Raw genomic sequence first — 21,662 nt, forward strand, 5'->3', positions numbered from 1 at the left:
TTTACATCGAGAAGACGGCTGCTGTATGATGCCGCTCGGTTCCCTTTGCTGTGACAGGGTCAGAACCCAGTTACAACAACGCGCCTGTAAAGACAGACAAGGCCTGAACACAGCTTTCCTGGCAAGTCCTCGTCTGTCTCAACATCAGACGAGATGCCGCCCAGGGAAGGACTTGATACTGGTAATTCCCCCCCTTTGCCTCACTGCAGAACCCAGACTCTTCCGAGAGTTAGCCCTTATATTCCCAGCAAAGGATATCCTGAAGACTTGCTTTGTTCCCCTCAGCCAACAGGAATAATTGCTTCAGGGGGAATTGCAGGGAAATCCACTCCTTGGAAACAGAAAATCAGATAAGAATAACCAGGAGACCAGTCCAATAACACGCAAATAATCCCAGAGCTTTGAGAGAAGCTGTGCTTGGCAAAGAGCAACCACAGCCAAGTGGTCAGGTGTAAGTCAGAGCTGTCAGATCTGCCACGTACAGCATAGCACACCACTGGTCCATACTGGGCGAGTATGTGATATATGGCTGTGAGCGATATTTCACTCTGCACTGCTGCTTAGGGATAGAGATGTATCCCTCTTCAGTCCCCAAAGCCTAGACAACAGCTACAAGAAAGAGCTCTAATGAAAGTGAGGCCTAAAAATGGAAACCACGCTTACAGAGGAGTGCTGCGGCCCACAGACGGGCGCTGCCTGCAGATTCTCACATGAGTGGGCTTCAGACAACATCATTCAGCTACAAATCAAAAATCAAAACACTGAACATTCACTCGGCAAATCCTTCTGCAAGTACCTGTAAGATGTGAATACTGTCATTCTGTTCTTCCAAAGAGCCGACTTCAAGAGCTGTTCAGAGGACAAAGGAAAGTCTGATCAGCAGCAGTGAGAGGTGGTTGTGACAGCCGAGCTGCCGGCTGCTGACCCTGATTGTCACTGTCACCAAAGGCTTGAGGCTGGCATACGCCTGCAGCCAGCAATATTACTGCTTGTAGAAGAGCCAGGAACACAGAAATGACCAGGTACAAAGCACTGCAGAGAACATGAGCCTTGCTATAACATATACTGCCTGCCACAGAAACCTCAAGCAAACACGGTGGCTCCAGCCTGCTTTCTGTAGGCCGGCCTAAACTGGTATGTTAACATCATGCCTGTGGTCCTCATGTCTACAACCCAAAGCACACCAGCGCTCCCTAAATGCTGGTAATGATCCTCCTTTCACCTGGGCCTTGCAAAGAGGCTAAAATGTCTCAAACCATGTTTGAAATCAGTCTTGGGGTTCTGATTCAGGCAATCAGTGCTGTGGAGGCAAGGAAAACACGGCTGTGAATTGGAAGCTGAGAGTGGTATAACACCAAGATCTAAAACGGAGAAGGAAAAGCTTGCGTTATACTGTGCTGTTCTGTCTCTCTGGATGTCCAGCAAATTTACTTCATGCAGGAGCTAACTTGCTACTAGATTAAATTTTGAACAGCTCTTATCAGGCAATGCAAATTAAAAAGAAAAAAAGGAAAAAGAGAAAACCAAACCCACCTTCTGCTTCTCACTTTGGGAATTACAGTGATTACATTACCACTGTTTTAAAGGGATTTGGGCAACCTGAACATCAATAAACCAGCTACTGTGTTACTAGAGATGTGCTTCCTAATACAATGCTGCAGGCAGCAATCAAAAGGAAGGGTTCTGGTGTAAGTCCACTGATTTCCTTGTGCTGACACTGGCCTAACCCCACAGTGAGCTGCTTCTGGGAGTCCAGCAGTCCAGCAGATAGCCAACAGCAAGGAACATGTTTTGGAATGAAATAAAAAGTGTATTTGGTAGCAGGTTTTTTTTTGTTGTTTGTTTGTTTTTTCCCCTGGGGCTATGCAGTATGTTTGATTGGGGGATTAAAACTTGCATGTGAGAACAAGTGAAGAGCAGACACCACCGTGTCTCTCCAGCACACTCTCCCCTTCAAAAATATCTTCACATTTGGGTCAGTTCCACAGTCTGGTTCACTACATGGTGGCCTAAAAGAGGGGCCAGGAACAGGAGGCTGTGGCAGACCCTGCTTTCCATGGCAGTGCCATACAAAAGTATGCAAAGCTATTGCCTAAAACAACATAACATTGCTGACACTTAGCAGCAGAACCCAGAAAATTAGCTTCTCTGTCTGTTTAAACTCTGATTTTGCATTTCTTACAGTATGGAAATGAATGATTAAATAAGTCAAGGCCACTTTTGTTTTATATCCGCTTCCACTTGGAGATGTATTTCTGCAAAAAGCTTTTAGTGCAGTTTGATTTAGACTCCTAAGCAAAGTCAATGGAAGGACTCCCACTTGATTCAGTGGACATTAGAGATGAGTTTTTTGTTTCGATGTAGCTGCTTACGAATCCCCAGTGCACCACAGATCAGAGCCTCTTTGCCAGTAAACACATTCTAATACTCGTAAGTTTACTGCATCCCTAAAACATAAGGGATTATTACTGGGAAAAGGGTTATTACTGGGAAAAGTAGAGAGAGTATCAGAAAACTGTCAAGAGGACAAAACAGATCCTTTCACAGTAAAACATGAAACATACTGGGAAACAGACAACTCATGGGGGCTACAGAAGAGGTCTGGCACCATGAATGCTATGGAAAAGGGCAAACCTGAAACACCTTGTCTTTAGAAGACTGACCAAGTGGCAGCTGCAAAATTCAAATCAAAAGGAGACACTTTATGCACAGTACTTAACTAAACACTGGGATGTTATCACAGGAGCTCGAAGTTTATGTTATTTCAAAACAGGATTAGAAAAAGTCCAATCTGAGGGCTACTAACGATAATCCCACTGTTTAGAAAGTCCTCAACTATCCAGTGGATAACATATACCAGGGAACTATCACCATGATCCTGTCTTGTTTACTTTTTTTTCTGTTTTTTTTTCTTATACATGTGCTACTGATCACAATGGAAGGCTGAATAATATACTAAAAGGACCTTTGGTCTGGACTATTCCCATGTTATTCTAAATAAAAATAAAATTTAAAAATAAAAAGACATAATTGCATCTGCATCATTTCTGCCAGCTTGATTAGGTAATGGTTTATTAATGTGTTACTGAATTGCTCCTAGAATTACTTGTAAACACTTGAATGTGGCTCACAAAGTTACGTTTCTAAACCTACAAATTACTTAGTCCTTGCCCTCACACACACTCTCAGGGTGAAATAACGCAGCACCTGGCCAGTCAACAGGAGCTTTGTACCCTGGAAGTTTCCTCTCCATTTGACTTGACCAGCCCTGCTGTTTGAGAGCATTGCAGGTTTGCATGGTGGAGTGCCAGAGGACATCACCCATTCCTGGCTGCACATTGGTGCCCATGCAATGCGTGACACAGGGTTGGTTTTTGCCACTGAGCAATCAGTGGCAGGAAAACCTCATTAACTTAGCTAGCCAATTAGGACGGATTTGTTTTTTGTTCGGGTCAATCCCGAACTAGACAGGAGATCCCAGAGGTACGGAGCTGGTCAATAGCTTTGCAGCACTGCGACATTACGAGTGACACTTCTACAACATTGGTTTTGCCTCAACATGACTGAAACACACATAAAACCATCTTAGCTGCTGCTACAGAAACTGCCAGCCGTCACTCCTAGCATTCAGGAAGAAGACCGCATGTGAAAGGAGATATGTTTTTCCCTTTCTATGCAGTTTTTCAGGATGTGCTGCACACATGCTGTCCATCGGAGAGCTCCAATCCCAGCTGAAGCTCTGGCAGGGATGAGGGCAGGGTGAAGTCCCTAGAGCCAGGGCGCAAGGCTAAAGAGATCCAGAGAAAAGCATTTAAATTACCACAAAATCAAAGGATCTTTACTTTATTCTATTCCTTTCTCTTGTGCCAGTCCCAGAGCTCGTGTGGCCATCAGGAGAGCAAAACTGGGGAGCTGCTGAGGATGGAAAATTAACCTTAGGGCAGGAAGAGTTCCTTAGGGCAGGAACAGTTGTGTGTACCTTTGCCCACGAAGCCTTTTCAACCACAGCGTGTACTTAAACACACCACGAAATGACAGCCTAAAGCTGATAATGTAGAATAATCTAAATCCCTTGATCCCTGAAATTTGGGCTGAGTGCCATGAATCAGATTTAACTAGCAACAAAAATACTTCAAATCTGTTATTCTCTTAACAGAATGGTGTATCATTCTTATCTGGTATAACAATGGTCCTTGTTTCCAATTTGAGAGTGTTTTCATCCTAAAATGGGGTTTCCCGTCTCTTCTTGCCACCAGACCAGACTAATCCTACATGCCTCTTCAATGAACATTTTAATTTCAAATCATTAACTAGTGCTCAATAGGAGTCATTCTGTCTCAAAGAGAAATCAATCTCAAAACCTCCTCTTTGGAGCGATGAAAGAACAGGAGGGGAGATGCATTAATAGTTCAGTGTATTACTAATAAACTCTTTGCTATGTGTAATTTACCAACAGCAGCAGCTTCCTATGAAAAACAATACCATAGGAAGTGCTTCCCCTTCTCTTCAGCATGGAATCAGGAGCTTCTCATGCCATGGCACTCATGGAAACTTGCTAAAAAAAAATGTTCATCCGATATATTCTTATCCCAGAGCTTTCGTCAGGCTTCAGGTTTGTTTGGGTTTGTTTGTAAAAGGAAATTCACAAATAAATGACTATTCCGCAGTACCGGTGCCTTGCTAACCTCTTCATGTGAGCTCCTAATAGCTGCTGGTTGTATTTACAAAGCTGGGGAATCCCTGTAGTGACCAAACGCATCCCTCACAGCAGGCTGTACGAGCAGCTGGGGCACAGGTCAGGTGAGTCAATTCCAGCTCCGCGGCAGGGCAAGGGATGTGCTGCCTGGCTGCTCTTTCTGCTGGCGGTCCCAGCCAGAAGCAGCCCCTCAGCCATCGCCTTCCAGCACAGTTGCAGGCTCACGGGACATCTTCCAGCTGCCAGCCCTGAGGGCGATGCCGGTGGGAAGCGAGGCGATGCTGAGAGCGGCAGGAGACAGCCCCACATCAAAGCCCTGCAGATTCACACTGCTCCATGCGTGGGGAGGACACATTCCCCCCGGGCAGCCGGTGGGACGGATTGATTTTCTTTATTGTTATTGCAGTTCTTTAGGGAGCCGCTGTACCATCTACAGTGGGCTTGCCAAAGTACATGCTCCTGGTTTGGAAAGGAAAATGGCTCTACTCTCATTTTAATTAGGTAATTGGCTATCAACTAGCACGGCACTGACAGCCTCGTTTACAAACATTTTCTATTCTGGTGAGGATAAAAGGATGAAATTAGACCTTGCTCCAGTGCACTCTAGATCCTGCTAAAGTGCAGGAGCAGAGCACGGACGTCGGGACAAGGAAGGACAAGGGCTCATAGTCACAACGTGTGTTTGTACACATGCAAATAAAAGTGTGCCAGGGTTTGGCAGCAAACTCCTTTCACATTGCTCTCCTGCAGAATTGTTACCTTTCCAATTCAAGTCGCATACATCTTCAAGAGTGCTTTTGGCAGATCAGGAAAATCGTATCCTTTAAAAGCAATATAACCTCAATAACTAAGAAAAGTATCAGTCTACAGGGAGAAAATGGCGATTCATCTCTGTATAGTAGCCAACTTCCTTCATGGAGATCTGTACAGATCTTTCTAAACAGACCAACTCCACCCTGGTCTTATGCTATCTGCCTCAAGGTATCTGGAGGAAGGCAAATATTTGCCAGATTAAACTGAATTTTAAAGGGTGAAAATATTACCCCTTATCACAAGAGCTTGGAGAGAACATCTGAAATAGCTGATTTTTATTCACTACCTGGTTCTAAAGTGTACACAGCACTGCCATGAGGCACTGCTCTTAAAATTTCACCACGTGCAGCTTTACACTAATTCACTTTTTGTAGGAATAGAAATCACTGTGGAATAGGCACATGCTAAAATCTACAGACAATATGGATATAAAAGCAGCTGTGGGTAACTGCTTTTGCTGGGTGTTAATCCAGCAAGCAGCCTGGGATGGTTTTACTTCCCTCAAAGTTTTTCCTCCAAATTTCCCCTCTCCCAGGGGATTTGGTGCTTCACACAGACAGATTTGTGGAGGAAGCACATGCATTTCTTAGCACCGCCCTCCAAACCCTTACTTCTAAAACACTGCTTGCTGATTTCAGAGGGAATTTCGGTATAGTGTCCTGCTCCGGCTTTTTTTCTGAGATGGCAGAAAAGTACAGAAAAGATGTGAAATACAGTAGCATCTAGCTCAATGACAGCTCTTGCTATGTAAGCTACCACCCAAAACCGCTTTCCCTTTACAGAGGAACTTTATGTAGTGCTGGCTGGGTTTCATTTCAAAGCAGCAGTGGGGAGAGGAGCCTCTCTCGATGGAATCTCCCAATTTCTCCCTATGTCCATCTCCCAGTGTCCATCGTTCTGCCCAAGGCACTGCCACTGCACACAAAATAACAAATCCACCAATAAAGGACCGTTCATGTAACCTCAGGAGACCACTTCACAAAAACACAAGAACAATGGCAACTGATTAGAAAGCCGTGTAATCTGGTATCCTGTCTGTGACAGTGACAGCGAGCAGATCCTTCCGAGGAAAGTACAGAAAATCCCTACGCAGACAGCTGAATTACTCAGAGGCTGGTTTAAGCCCTCAGGCTTCAGGATTTCTCTCCCTCCCAAGAATTAATTTAGATTATTATTACAATCTGTTATCCACATGAAGATCTGGTCTTTAAAGCTCCGGCCCTAACAACACTCCTGGTGGCTTTCATTTCCATGAGCTAACTGCTCGCCAGTGAGTTTGCAGAGTGGTTCCCAGCAAACTGACCTCTGCCGACTGCTTCTGTATTATGAGGAAAAGATGAAACACACAACCTGCCTTCACGTGCTTTTACACTCCCCCCATTTTTAAGAATGAGCAAATGAATAACGCAGATTATCTTTAAAACTTGTCCCCTAAGGGGGAAGTGAGGGGCAGGCATGTGAAGGCAAAATGTGTGTGCACAGAGGCAGGGGCTGGCCGAATCAGGCCAGACACGTTGGCCAAGAGTGTCGCCTGTGTAAATGAACTCGCTGTCTAGTTTCATTATGAGTCATGAATTCTCTAAAAAGGCAAGGAAGGAACCATTTGTGCTCCCATTTATCCTGTACCCTGAACTGCTTCTTATTTGTGTTATTTCCCCAGTCACTACACTTGCAGTCACAGATGCTGCGCGTCTGGTCAGAACGGATCCAGCAATAGCTGCAAGGGCCAGGAAAGGCAACGCCGAACCATTACAGCACCGTGGGGGTCTGGGAGGAGGCTGGATGTACCATAGAGGAGGATAAAACGCTGGCCAAAAAGAAGGCTTCAGACTCCCAACTGGTACCATGCTGCTTTCCCTTTCTGTGAAAGCACATCACGTAACTCCACCTATGCTTCTCTTAACCAAAAGAGACGGGCTTTCCAGGCACCCACCCAAACCCAACGTCTAACAAGACACAGGGGCAAGCCAGAGAAGTTTGGAGGAGGACCCTATGACATCTGGAGGACCCTGCAACATACAGAGGACCCTACAACATCCCACCTCACGCAGCTTTGTGCAGCCAGCACAGCGCAGGGCAGCCACCATCACCGTTCGAGCAGCCGTGGCCTGAGCACAGCAGAGGGGTTGTGAACGCTTCCGACTTGGTGTCCAACTCCATCCCCACTTCGTGCCCACCTGCACCTCGGCACCTCCCTGCCAGGCACAGGGCCACGGGCTTACACATCTGCTTTGCCAAACGGCGGCAACATTTCAGTAGGCGTTTGTACTGCCAAGTAAATAGAAAGAAATGCTGTTATTGACTGCAATTTGCAATTACATATTGACAGCAGGAAAACAGAGCTGAAAAACCAGCAGGCTGCAGACAAACACCTATGCGGAGAAGCAGTCTTCACCTGACAGCGAGCGGGAGCATGGAAGGAAGCCTCTCTCGGCCCTCCACATGGCCACTGTGATTCCACGGAAATTATTCATTGATTCGTTTTGGCTGGCATCATTTGGAAATGCTCTTGACTCTTGCTTTTATAAACAGCAATTTAGACAAAGAGTACGTGTTTCTGAGTGGCCTTCAGAAAGTGATAAACCTCTTTAAGGAAATTGTTCAAATACTGACGTTGTTCCCAATGTTATAATTCGCCATGGTTTGCAAAAGGAAAAGAATCATAACTACAGTGGAGCCTGCACTGGGGATCTGTCTGACAGTTGTTATTTCTAAGATTATTACCCAGAAGAATTTCCAAGGTATCCCTGACTTGTACAAACACTCCAATAGCAAGCCGAAATGCAGATCCAGGAGCGAGCTTGGCAACCGAAGGTGCATCCCTGGGTGAAAGAACATGACCTCTATAGAAGAACCTAAGGTTAATAGTTGTTTCAATAGCCAGTGCATGACTGGGTTCCTGTTTTAAATAATCTCTGCTTTTACATTTATTCTCACTAGTATATTTCTGGCAGAATGAGTACTACTAGAAAACAACTCATTGAAATAAATACTGCAATGCGCAAGGTTTGCAAATGCAATGCCTTTATGCTTCATCAGTTACATTAATGGAAAAAGGAAACGCAATATTTGGTGAATCCAGGGATTGTTAACATATTAAAAAAGACCATTTAAATCAGGCCTAAATATGTAGCAGGTGAGAGTGATGACTGACTGGTGGCCCATCTAAAGTCAGTCTGAGTTCAGCACTTGCTCCATTCCCTTCCCTAGACACCACACCATCATCAATTTCCCAGGATGACAGGTACGCTTCCTACTAGCAGTCCTGTACAGCCAAAAACTGAGTCTTGGGGGAAGACTTGCTCTGGTGTTGCCAGCAGTTTATTTACCTGGTGATTAGACATAGGAGCCTAGTTTCTGGACTAAGAACCCATAAAGACCAATCTCACTAAGTCCAAACGAGTAAAACTAACATATTTTATACAAAACGCAAATATTTTTGCAGCTCAGTGTCATATACTGCATTGTCCAAGCAACTGGGAGGTATAACATTAGCAGATGATTGAAATATCTCACTGGGGAGTTTTTAGTGAAAATTCAACATTCATTGTATAATATCCTGTATTATCACCTTTGCTGCCATAAAACATCCTCAGAGAACAAGGACAACTTTGGACAACCTGCTTTTCAGGAAAATCTGTTATCTCTTTCCTGTTTTTTCATGATACCTTTCTTTTTAATGTTTTTTCTTTGCTTTGCCCCCTCCACACACACACTTTTGTATCATATTTGCTAATAATTTGCCGTATTATTACATCCATGGGTTTCAATCCAGCTAGCACACAGCTGGAAGTAACTGAAGGCTCTGGGTGGGAAAATCAGAAATGAAACCCCTGCATCTCTGGGCTGGTGACACCAGACCCACAGTAGCAGACCCACACCTGATGGAGCACAATTCACCACCAGCAGGGTAAACACACGGTTGCGGATTTAGCCTCAGTGATCTTGTGAGGTGCTGGAAGGTCCTGTTTGCAGAGGGTGCTGAACTCTGCTTCACTTCACATAACCAAGCTTGAACACCCCCCATACACAAGGGTACACATAGAATCGAGTAAGCAATACGCAGCCAAGTCTCTTTGTATGTGAACCACGACAACCTATCATAAGAATCCACTTTTCCTCCATATAACTCCCTATTCTCATATCAAGCAAATAATAATTCCCTGAGAACTGAAGGACAGTCCTGGAAAAGTTAATAGACCCTACTGTTTCTTCTTACTCTCACATCTGCCTGTAGTGACAAAAAGAAACTATCTGAACAGGATTTACAGGGCAGGGTGTCAGCTCAGGTGGTACAGCTCAGAATCCAAAGCAAACTGAACTTAGGGTTTTAAGTGTAGCATTTCTGGGGACAGCTGTTATGTAGGAATGCACAAAAAGAAAAAGAGAGATTTAGGGCCAACTCTGGCTGTAGCCAAAGATCTAGAGATCTAGAGATGTAGAGGTACCAAACAGGACTTTTCAAGTGCTGCAATTCCTATTAGCAAGTCAAAATGTCCACACAAACCATTAGTCACACACTGCGAAGAACCAGGAAAAGAATTATATTTTCCACCACTTTTGTTGGCACAGGTTGCAAAAGCCACCGTGTGTGTCAAACAGGGAAAAGTGTTCTAGCCATCACCAGGACCCCAGGCTTTCTTAGGATGTATCCTTACACAAAGGCAAGGCTCCCTCCTAAAGATACACAGCCTCCCCGTGAAATGTCCTTATTTCTGTGGCCAGACACTGAAATGTCAAACCACCTCTATGGAAAAGGGAAGCCTGCAACACTGCCAGAGATCACCAGTGCAGCGGTTGCTGCAGACTTCAGCTCACTGCAATTATTTTTCTACAAGGTTCCACTGATTGTATCCACGTCTAAAACATCTGGCACGTGTTACTGCTAAACTGAAAGTACAGCAGATCATTCAACAAGACAAGAAGAGAGAAAAGAAGCTCCCAAACAGCCCACGTACAGGATGCTGAATCCACTACAGGATCTTGCATTCGATTTTCTGTGCTGTCTTTTTACAGCCTGCCTGCAGCCAACAAACCCCCAGCACCTTCAGCACAGCAGCCAACTTGCAAGGCTGGTATTTTGATAGGGCACGGCAGGTATTTGTGAAACTAAACATCCTGAAGAAGTAGGCTTCTTTATGAGATTTCATCATTTTTATAAAAAAATGCAAAATAAAATAATGACCCTTAGAGATGGATCATCATTCCAAGCCCACATGACTAAGCAAAAGCAGCTGCAGAGCTGATAACTTAAATTCTGCACCGTGAGCTGGAGCAACAGAGCAGTGCATTAGATTTATACATTTTAGCAGTGCTGTTGTGAACTCCTGCAGCGGGGATGTCATATGGGCAGCATATTGCTGGTGGAAGATGTCAGTTTAAACATGGGGGTGGGGGGGAAAGGAAAGAAAAAAGAAAAATTGATGTGACATTTTCATGTTCCTGTTCTGCAGTTTTACCTTCAAGAAGATTGATGAAGGAGGTGGATTTATCTAGTCAAACACTTGCATGGTTCTCACCATAACAACTCTTTACATCAGCCCTTCTGAACTAATATCTATTTTTAGTATCGTGTTTTTAGAGGATCCTCAACTCAGTCACTAATTTTGAGCTTGCAATTTACCCTGGGAGCAATTTTGCTGGTGCTATTTGTGCCACTTAACTACTTTGATTTGCAGTCACAATTAGGTAAGCATTTATATATCCCAAACCACACCTGTAAAATAGGAGAGTGCTTTTAAAAACAGCCCAGATGCTTAAACTGAATGCAACTTAGTTTCATGACACATGGATCTCTAAAAGCACCCTGTGCATTCCAGAGTAAGAAAAAAAATACTTTTTTTTTTTCTTTAACTCACCCATCTTCCTTACATGACTCTGTTTAGTCACAAAGGCTCCCATGAAATAGCACTTCTCTTTGTCAGACTTTGCCAATGATTTCTAGTGCTCAAAAGGCGTGGCCAAGAGAACTCAGGCACTTTTAATGTTATTTATATGGGCAGGTAGGCTGGAAAAACTACAGCATGCTGAATATGGAAGCATGGAGCTGACAGCTAACCCCTCAAACCCCATCAGGACCTGTCAAATACAGGGTGGGCAGAGGCAAGGAAAAAGCCAGTAACAAATAACTCGGAGCATGTTTCACTGGAGAACTGTGAAAAGAAATCAAACTACTTTATCTGTATCCCCTCCCTAAATCACTTCCAAGCCTACCTTAATAGTAATTTATTGTAACCATCCACTTAAAATTACTTAATGTATCTCAAAAAAGTTAAAGCTATTGCAACTTCTTATTTATTTAAGGCAACTCTTTGCAGGAAGATTATGCTACTATTAATGTTCTCAGCTCAACCCTGCTATCCCACAACAGCATAAATCAGAATCGCCTCATCTCCAGTCCAGCACATCTACAAAGAGCAAGGAGAATGATGCAGCAAGAGAATATGCAAAATAATTCCTGTTGCTGTGAACATTAATGCATGAAAATTGTTAAAGGAAGTGGTTAAATCTGTCTAAATTTTTAATTCAGAATAACTTGATGTGTAACTGAGTGGGGGGAATAAAAAGATCAGGACTGAACATTATCAGGAAACATCCTTCCTGCTGAAAATGAAGACATTTCCCTGCTTGCAGCAGCAAAGAACATCAGTGTGTGTGAACACCTCCTTCCACCATTCATCCCATCAAATAACTGGTTATTTCTCCTCTGATATTTGATTGTTAAGAACCTACACCATTCACAGTCATTTGATTAAAACTTGAAAACAACTGAAGAGAGCATTCAGCCAAAAATGTTTATGTACACTCAGATTTTTTGTAAGAACTAATGTCAAACTGGGATAAGCAATGACTGTGGTCAGTAAAATTTCCCCTCTGAAAGCAAGTTCCCTGCATAATTTAAAGAGAAAATTGGTCTTTGCTATACAACCTTCTATCAGCATACAGGAAAAATTACTATAAATTCACTATAAAAATCTGATTGTAAGGACGTACAGTGGTCTGGTACACAGCCCAAAAGTTTTGAGAACCATCAGTTTGGAGGAAAAGCCAAATGTTCAGATCACCTGGAACTGAAGACAGGACATCAGAGAAATAAAACAACCACAAGGATTGGTCCAGAACCCTAATATTTCATTCCCCCAGTACAGAAATGCCCCAGTACTTCCAGAGTCTGTGAGATGCCTGCTGTGTTACAAATACTAACAACAGTGCACTTTGCTTCATAGCAAGATGGTACCTCCGGTGCTCCAGAGCTCCTTCACACTGGGTCAAAACTATTTGGTTTATCCAAATGATCTCTTTTCAGATCAAACACCTCCTCCGACAACGCTTCCAACTACACGAAATTAGCTTGGAAATCTCCCAGCAGGCACAGGCCAAGCCTGACCTCTTTATCACCCAATCTGAGACCCCTGTATGAACATAACTGTTTACATTTTTCACAACACGGAACTTGCTGCCCTGCAGAGCTCTAGGTTTGCATTCTAAGAAAATGAGAGTTCTTCAGATGTGTGCGAGGAACAACACAAAACCAAAACAATCCTAAAATAAAACTTTTATGAGCGAAAAACATTCACGGCTCCCCTGAGATGAAGCACGGTAAATATACAGAACGCACTGTAAAGGTTAGGTCTATTTTCTTACCCTGAGTTCATAGCAGACCTATGTCCTCCTTCCCTCCAAGTCAAGACAAAAAATCTTCCCCTCTGGGCAAACACATACCTTTACATTGGGCTCAGTGGGAATCAGTAGCGACTGTATGCACAGATCCAGGTCAGGGTAAAGAAGGAATACAGAGCTCCTTCTGGTTTAGATTACACAGAAACAATCCTCTGCTCACCATACTTGAAGATCAGACTCACAGACTCAATGAAAAGCATGCATTAAAGCTCAGCAGGTTGTCCACTTACTCGCAAAAGCTTTTAGTGTCATCACAAAGGGGAAGGATAAAAAGTAAGCCAAATGTGAAGTCTTGAATACAAGTACACACCTCTCTCTTTCAGCAACTGGTAGCCACTAGATGTCTAATAACAGCAGGGAAAAAAACAACCCAAAACCTTAAGATAATTCAAATGCTCATCTCCTTCTTTCAGAAGTCCAAAAGCAGTGTTAATGTAAATAACAAAAGGCAGCAAGTCTAGCCCTTCTGAACTATTTGGGCACGATACACATAATACCTTGCAGAAGCCTGCTATATGAGGTTGCAGAGCTGGTATTAAGAGGAGGTTGGTTAAAAGCACTACACAATCCCAACAAAAATTCCTTCTTCCAGTATGAAGAGCTTGAATGAAATTCTGAGGTTTGAGGAACACATTCAGGGGGAGATGAGCAGGCTATATTAAAAACTATGAGAAATTCGGGTGGAATGATAACTACTTCTCTAAAATCTGTGGGAAATCTCTCCCCTCAAACTTATAATAAATTACAGAAATGAACACAGCTTTGGCAAGAGGTGCTGGAACTACAGCCTAAGGGGAAATAGGCCAGTATCTCCTTAAAGAACAGGCACGCCACAGGCAGCACAAGTGCAAGTGTCTCTTGCAACACCAGCCCAAGTACCTGCCCTGGCTGAAAAGCCAACAGTTAGGGCCAACCTTCCTTCTGCAAAGCAGGAAGGCGGGACGGGGAAATGAATTGTTATGTTGTGTTAGCGGCCATGTAGCACCATAAAATCAAGACATTAATGAAGACAAGCCAGTCTGGAGAGTTCCCCTGTTCTAGGAGCCTGCACTCACTTGCTGACACGTACAATAAAAAGACAAAGTGCAACCCTGGCTCAAGCATTTACCTCCTGTTAGCAGCAGCCAAGGACATCTTCCCTTCCCTGTCCCTCTCCCACCAGCAAAGATTATTTACTTTGCAATATAGGGCTGTCTAGTGATAGTTCACATTGTAAGCAGCATTTTTATAGCCCGGTCCTCAGTGTACAGGGGACTGGGCTAGGGCACAAACACATTTTCCCATAACCTGCTCACTGATTCAAGAAAATACTTTCATTCTTGATTGCAGAGGGATTTCCAAATATGCTTAACTGCTTGCATGAATCAGACCTTCAGACTGCCCAGACTTCTTGGCGTGTCGGACACCATCCTAGCACACAGGACAAAAGGCCTGCCGGAACGTGTAAAGGACTTATGCGGGCAATAATCAGGCTTTGGTCTATCTCAGGTCACCCTACCTTGGTGAATTAAAAACCGGCTTAAAGGAAGAAGGCAGCTGAATCTTCTGTTAGATCACATTGAAACATACTCCAGTAGAGTCTGTTTCCTGGAAAGCAGATGGTGTTTCAGTCCATGTGGATCTGAACCACAGTCTCTAGTCTGCCAGATTCTGTATTCACTCTTTTAGTGGATCCTATTTTAGCACCTACCATGCTCCAAACAAAGAACTTTTTCATAACTCAACAGTAAAATAGGATAAATTTGGGCAGGGGCTGTCCCTGCTACCCTTGTCACAAACATTAATTGAGGCACATTGTGTGAACATAGAGCTCTCCTTTTTCATCTTTATTGCTTAAACCTGAGCTGTCCTATACAAACTGCCCTAATCTCTGTATTACCAGCAATATACAGAATGTTGGAGAAGTTCTGAAAAAATTACACAAAATCAAACAGAGAGAGTGAAATGGGGAAAGAGGCTTTACTCATTGTTTATATGACTTTGAGGATCTGCTTTCGGCACAAAGAGAGATCCATCCTGTCCTGGCATTCAGAGCTCCAGAGCCCCAGCGGGGTAACCTGGATGTAAGGATGTTTAGTATGGCTGGGGAAAGAGATGACAGAGGTATGACCTTCTCTGGGTAGGGCACGGTGGTCCCAACCATTTGCAGTCATGAATCAAGAAGAGCAGCTACAAAGCTTTCTGCCTCATCTTCTGGCTTGCAATAGCATGGGACACCTGCGATACCAGGCCTTGGGGAGTGCTCTCCTTGTGATGTGGAGAAGACATTCACTCAAAATGAAAGCTTGTGAATTTTAAATAGAAAACAGGGAGGTGTCCAAAAGATTAGTTCCTCTGCTCTAGCAAGGCAAGAAGAACAGATGAGCATGTGCAGGAAGAAGTGAAAGATGAAGATTTGACTGAGTTATGCACAGCAGGGATGGGAAACAAGACAGCATCTATTCAGGTGGAAGCAGATGGTAGAATAGGAAAGAAACATGGGGCACCTACAGATCACGTAATATACACATATTCAAGGTTAGCATCTCATCCAGAGGCAGTGGTCTTTGTTTGGAATACATCAAAAATGTCAGAGCAGTATTGACTGTCATCATAAGCCAATGACAAGATGGGAGTCAAAGGCAGTTGAAAGAAAAACCTTTCATCTAGTAAGTCTGGTTTATCTCATCATTCCCGTAAGCACTCCCCTATGTCAAGCCTCCTACCCACTTCACAGGCCCTTAGCCTGATTGATACAATCACAGCACACTGGAGCTGCTAACAGCCTTGTAAGGTTGCAACCTATTGCAAGGCTAGGTTAGCTCAAAAGGTAGGGCAACTCCAGCAGGTAAAAGTTTCACTTTTCAAATGAGCAGAAGTTTTAGTTGCAATTGATCCTTACAAGAAAAATCAGCCCACAATGAGACTTAAGAAAGTACCTAAGCTTTCTGGGAAAACCAGGGGCTGAAAGGCATTCAAGGAAGTGCCCATCTTCTCCTTGTGTGCAGAGACAAGTTCTTTCGGAGCCGCAGTTCCCTTCCAGATCCCTACTGCCTTCCATTTCCTTGCTTCTGACCTGGCGGTACAAACTTCTAGTTACCAGGATTTGCTCTAATGACATCCCTAGGCTCTTCCTGACAACAACCCCTCTGAATTTCAACAAAATCCTTGCCATAACCTCCATTTGATGGCTCACAGCTTCTGCTTGCAGAAGTCCCCACTGTTTAATGTGCCTTCCCCAGAGCCTGAGCTGCTTAGGCTAGGAGATTAAGATGCCATTAACAAGGACCAAAGCTCTGAGTCTAACCACTGCCCTGGCTGAGTGCTGTGTCCAGGAACTGGACTGCAGTTCTCATTCTGGCTCTGCCTCGGGCCTGCTGTGTGACTTTGGGCAGGACATTTCTCCCATCTGGCTTTCTTGGTTTCCATCTGTATAAAAGGGCAAGCCTCATTTTCCCTCCTATATAAAAAAATCCTGAGATATACAGAAGACAAACTGTACTGACAGCCAGGCACTATTATTATTAGAGCTCTGGTCTGCTAAGTAGACACTGGCAAGAAATGCAAAAGCAAAATAAACTCAAGGGCAAGGAAAGCAGGCAGAGCAATAAAGCACAAAAAATGAAGAAAGAAGAGAAAGAAAATTCAGTGAAAAACAGTGGAGTAGTGGCACTGTTCCTGTGGTCTAACTGCATATGGAAGCAAATGTGATATAAATAACACTATTTTGAAGCAGTTTGGTAAGTCTGTTCCCCATAATCCCAGTTTTTGTGTTTTAAGAGGACTCTAGTTTTGGCAAGTCCAAATTGCTGCCCCTACTCAAGTGGGCAAGGAGATGCTTCATCACCTTTTGAGATCAGTCAAGATTATCCTTTCTCCATCTGGGAAAGGCAACCAGTAAGAAAGGAAAGGAAACAATTAAGCTTGGATGTTGACCTGTAGGACCATTAAGTGCACTTAACCATTATTTATATAACAGTGCGCATGTCGTGCTTTAAAAGGGAAGAATTTTAGTATCATTAAGGCATAATTGAGGCTCTGAAATCAACATAGTTATACGCCTGTTACTCTACAATGCTACTGAGCAAGCAGCAATTGTGATACATCTGTCAGTGTGTCCTTTGCTGTCACGGGATCCTTGCTACAGAGGCTACCACATTCTGCTCCTTTCCATTATGGATGAGGCTGGAGCGTCCCTGCAATTTTGCTGTGCAGGGAGTTACAGTTTCCCCGTAACCAGTTTTCATTATATCTCCTAGGCAAATATCTTGTATCTTGGGATTAATATAAAACAAGATGAAAATTCAAATTCTGTCTTGGCAATTCCTAAGAAAGCAGTCACCTTTGCTTTCCAGAGAGCAGCAGAAGCTGAGAGTGCATGAATCGGCTTTTGAATGTTCGGAGTGAGGGAGCTACGAGACCGGCTGTGCCTGCAAAGAATGGGTTATGGTATGACTGCAGGGTGATACACTGCCTTTGGTGGATTTCTTTTCCCCTTGCTGTTTGAGTTTTCTTCACCATCTCTTCCTAAAGCACTGTGAGCAGCCTTGTTTTTTCTCAGTTAAAAGGATTTTCTTTATTATTTTTTAAAGCCTGTTTGATGAATGATATGAACTAACAGTGTATACCACATTTCACTCCCCCTCATTAACATTGTAAATTAATTTAGGACTCATTGAGATGCAGGATTAACAACCTGAAGACTAATCTACTCTTTATTCAGAGGACATATTCAGGATGAGCAGTCTTTCATCTCATATCACTCAATTAGTTAGCAGGACCGTCTCCTGGGAGTAAGATGATATTTCTGACTCTCTGTTTGGAAAAGAACTGTTCAAGGTTAAGGCAGAGGTCTGGGAGACTTCAGTCCTGGTCCCAGCTCAACTGCAGGCTTCCTTTACAACCTTGGCCAAACACTTTTACACTCTGCATCCATTTCCCTCAGTCTGCGCACTTAGAGAGGTCAGACTTGGAGAACAGTCGCAAGATTTTAGGTAGTGTTTACAGCGGTTTAGGCCAGCGTGTTTTATTCTGACAGGGTTAAGGTTACATGGGTCATGGGCCAGCTGCCAGGCAGAAATTTGTTAAGCTGAAGTAATAGATTTAATAAGTTTTCAGTTATGTGCCCCTAACCTCACTTACGTGAAATGGTGTATTATTTTGTGAGCAGTCTTTTCCTTGGATTGTGATGGCATTGTGATTAATACATTAGTATCTACAGAGCAGGGGCAAAGTCAAGCCCTCAGTTTTCAGATCAGCAAAAAACAAGAGAAAATGTTGCTTTTCTTAAAGCAATATTTTTTGGTTACAAAAATCATGACACACTCAGCAACACTCTTGCAATATCTCAGTGATGCTGTTTTCAGATGCCCTGTACGTTTGCTAGAGAAATAAATAACACATCTTGCAATTAACAAATGGAATGCCCCGTTGGAGGTTAGCTCTTGCTTGCTGTCAGTAAATCATCTGCAGAGGGATTTCATCCACTGAGAGGAATGAAGATTATATATGTGCTGTGGCAAGTGTCATTTTCCACCAGAATATTTTGTTGAAGGCACTTCATGTCTAATGATACATTGAGGATCCGTTCCTCTGAGCACAATAAATAAAAACAAATAATTGCTGTAGAAAAGAGCCTGACAGACACCCAGTGCCACTTTGGGCATAACTGATTGATGCTACTTATAATCAGTTACGCTTGTAAAGCTCAGGCCTTCTGTTCTGGACACGTGCTGCACACACCAGCTTAGTTGGACTCTGCTGTCCCATAAGGAGAGCATTTTTTAAGCCCTACTATGGACTATTATTAATCATTTGTATTGCAACATTACCAAGAAGGTCTAACCACAGATGAGGAACCTGCTATGATATGGGCTGCAGAAAATAACAAGGAGGAGACGTTACAGTGATTCCAATAGCCTGAAATCAATGGCCAACTGATGGAGCACCAGAACATTCTCACCTCTAGTGTGATCATGAAGAGTGAATCATTTTATACACCTTTTTGTTGGCTAGGGTTTCATGCACAAGATCCTGGCGGGCATTTGGTAACCACTGTGAAAAAATGGATTGGAAAAACATCTTTCTGCCCCACTACTTTTAACCCTAATCAAATTTTAACTTTTTCAGAGATACAATTGTTCCAGTGTGGTTTCCTCAGGCAGAGGACAATGGCAGGACAACCACAGCATCACAATTCTACAACTCCAACTAATAATTCTGTCAGAAGCTTCCAAACCAGACTGTTCCTCTCCTTAAAATACTGCATTTGCTGTCTGGCTAGTCCTTTCAACTCTCCATAAGATCAAATGTGCTGTCATAACTGCATTAGACTGCTACTCAATATCATCATCTCTAGTCCTTGACAAAGCCACTCCTTTAAACCATCTCTGGACCACAGGCCAGAAAAGCCGGGTTTTTCCTGGGGTTGTACAGCTCTGTCTGCAGATGTCTGCAACATTAAAAGGACAGACATCAGAATTTCAATAATCTTTCTTCCTTAAATACAGGGAGAGAAATGTCTGATGTTAATGTCACCAAAATCATAGGGGTATTTTTAATCAATGAGGTAGCATGAATGCAATGATTGTCAGCACTTCCTGCAGTTTTCATCCTCAGGTGTTTGTCCTGATGTGTTTTACATTTTTGTGTCACACTGTACTCCCAATTACTGTACATTCAGCAGATTCTCCATAGAACACATGAAGGGCATCACACTTCATACTTATTACTGACCTCTGTTGAGCAAGAACAACAGGATCCTGCTGTTGGGTTATCACGAGCTTTCTGATCTAGGTAGCCATCTCTTATTTGAATTTGTCATAAATAACATCATTACGTTCCTTTGTTCTTGGCTCATTCTGCACTCATTGAGCCCTGACCTCTTGCCCACCAGCAAAACAAAACAACGCCCCCCCCAAAAAACAACCCCCAACCACATCCTCATTCCTCTTCCTCGTAAGAGTGCATTTCACAGCAAACATGCCAAAAACCTTAAGTGAAGAAATCTGAAAGCACCCTTCTGAGATGAGCAAGGTTACCAAACCAGCAAGAAAACAAATACTCTTACCTGTCTGTAGTAAGCCAGCCCCACTGTCTTTGACTCCAAAGTGCTGCTGGATGTCTAGTAACACACCTGCAAGGAAAACAGAGAGCAGAAACTCAGTACATTCACAGCCCTTGAAAAGCATACATCTCAAACACTTTGTGAAGCATAAGCAAAGCCTCAAATTCGAGTCCTTTAGGCATACAAATTCTAAAGTTTGCACATTGGCTTCTTTTCTATACATGCTCGCTCAATAGTTTTAAGCTACTGCAGTAACAAGAGAGCTCAGCAGATATAACATCATGCCAGGAGTTTGGGAATGGAATCCTTGTGCATGACAAGTTGGTCTTTCCTTTCTTCTTAAATAAGATCAGAGCTTTTTGGTTTGGTTTGGGGTTTCGTTGTTTGTCTATTTTTGGTGTTTTTTATTTGTTTTGTTGGTTTCTGTTGTTGTTTCTTTTATTCTTTCCTTCAACAACACCACTGCAGAAACCAAGATCCCTTACCTTTGTTATTTCATAGAAACATAGAGAAATATGATTCTGCACCTTAGGTGCTTCAAATGGCTCAAAAAAAAACCCAACCAAACAACAACAACAACAAAAACCACTGAATCCAGGAAAAGTTTTAACAGGAAAAGTTATAACAAAAGGAGACTTAAATCAAAAAAGTTTTTACAAGAGGAGAGCAATGATGGGAGTTTTCACATTTAACTCATTCAGGGTGGGATGGGGCACGACTCATTTCCAAAACATATTTATAAAACATACTTGAAATAACTTAATAAAGGTGGGTAAGTGACCGATTAATTATTTAAGCCTAAGAGGTTTAAAGGAACTACAGAGAATGGTTTGAGCAGAGAGGTTGGACTAGTTAGCTGCAGAGGTCCCTTCCAGTCCCAGTTACTCTGTGATGCTGTGCTCCTGATCTGGTGAGTGATCAGAACACACAAGCTCCTATCAGAACACACACGCATGTCCAGAGCTGCCTCCACCACCCTGAGGTGCCTGCCCTGCCTACAGCAGCATATTCCCAGCCATGCCAGAATGCCAAATAGGCACACGAAACCCAGAAAAGGTACCAGGAGGAGCAGCCTGGGAGGTGATAGGAACCATGGCCTCAGAAAGAAGAATTCTTTTGGACTTGCATCCCAAACCAGAACAGCAAGTGCAAGGGGCTGTAACGATGCCTACACAGCGACGCAGAGGTCTTTCTGTTCATCCCGAAGAAATTCCCTATGCTGTGACAATGGCTTTGCAGCTCTATAGTGCTTTTCTCCAACATACCTCACGAGCTTCAACTACCGTAGCCATAAAGGAAACACAATTAGGGCACTGAAGTGCAGCCACCCTGGCTTATGCTTATAACTTTACTCCGATGATGGAGAAGGAAGTGGGTTCTGTGGACAGGCAATGCAGCAGAACAACATAGCACCACAATTACAAGGCC

General features: G+C 43.3%; 1 protein-coding gene across 1 annotated transcript in view; it reads right to left on the minus strand.

The window, feature by feature from the left end:
• Positions 1-21,662, minus strand: part of LOC118254074 (sphingosine-1-phosphate transporter SPNS2) — a 114,815-nt gene that overhangs the window by 59,110 nt on the left and 34,043 nt on the right. The window contains exon 2 of the mRNA XM_035559056.2: positions 20,238-20,303. Coding sequence (XP_035414949.2) covers positions 20,238-20,303 — 66 coding nt within the window. The remainder of the gene's footprint in view (positions 1-20,237; positions 20,304-21,662) is intronic.

The sequence above is a fragment of the Cygnus atratus genome, chromosome 20, assembly GCF_013377495.2.
Source record: "Cygnus atratus isolate AKBS03 ecotype Queensland, Australia chromosome 20, CAtr_DNAZoo_HiC_assembly, whole genome shotgun sequence".
In the NCBI taxonomy this organism is placed as follows: domain Eukaryota; kingdom Metazoa; phylum Chordata; class Aves; order Anseriformes; family Anatidae; genus Cygnus; species Cygnus atratus.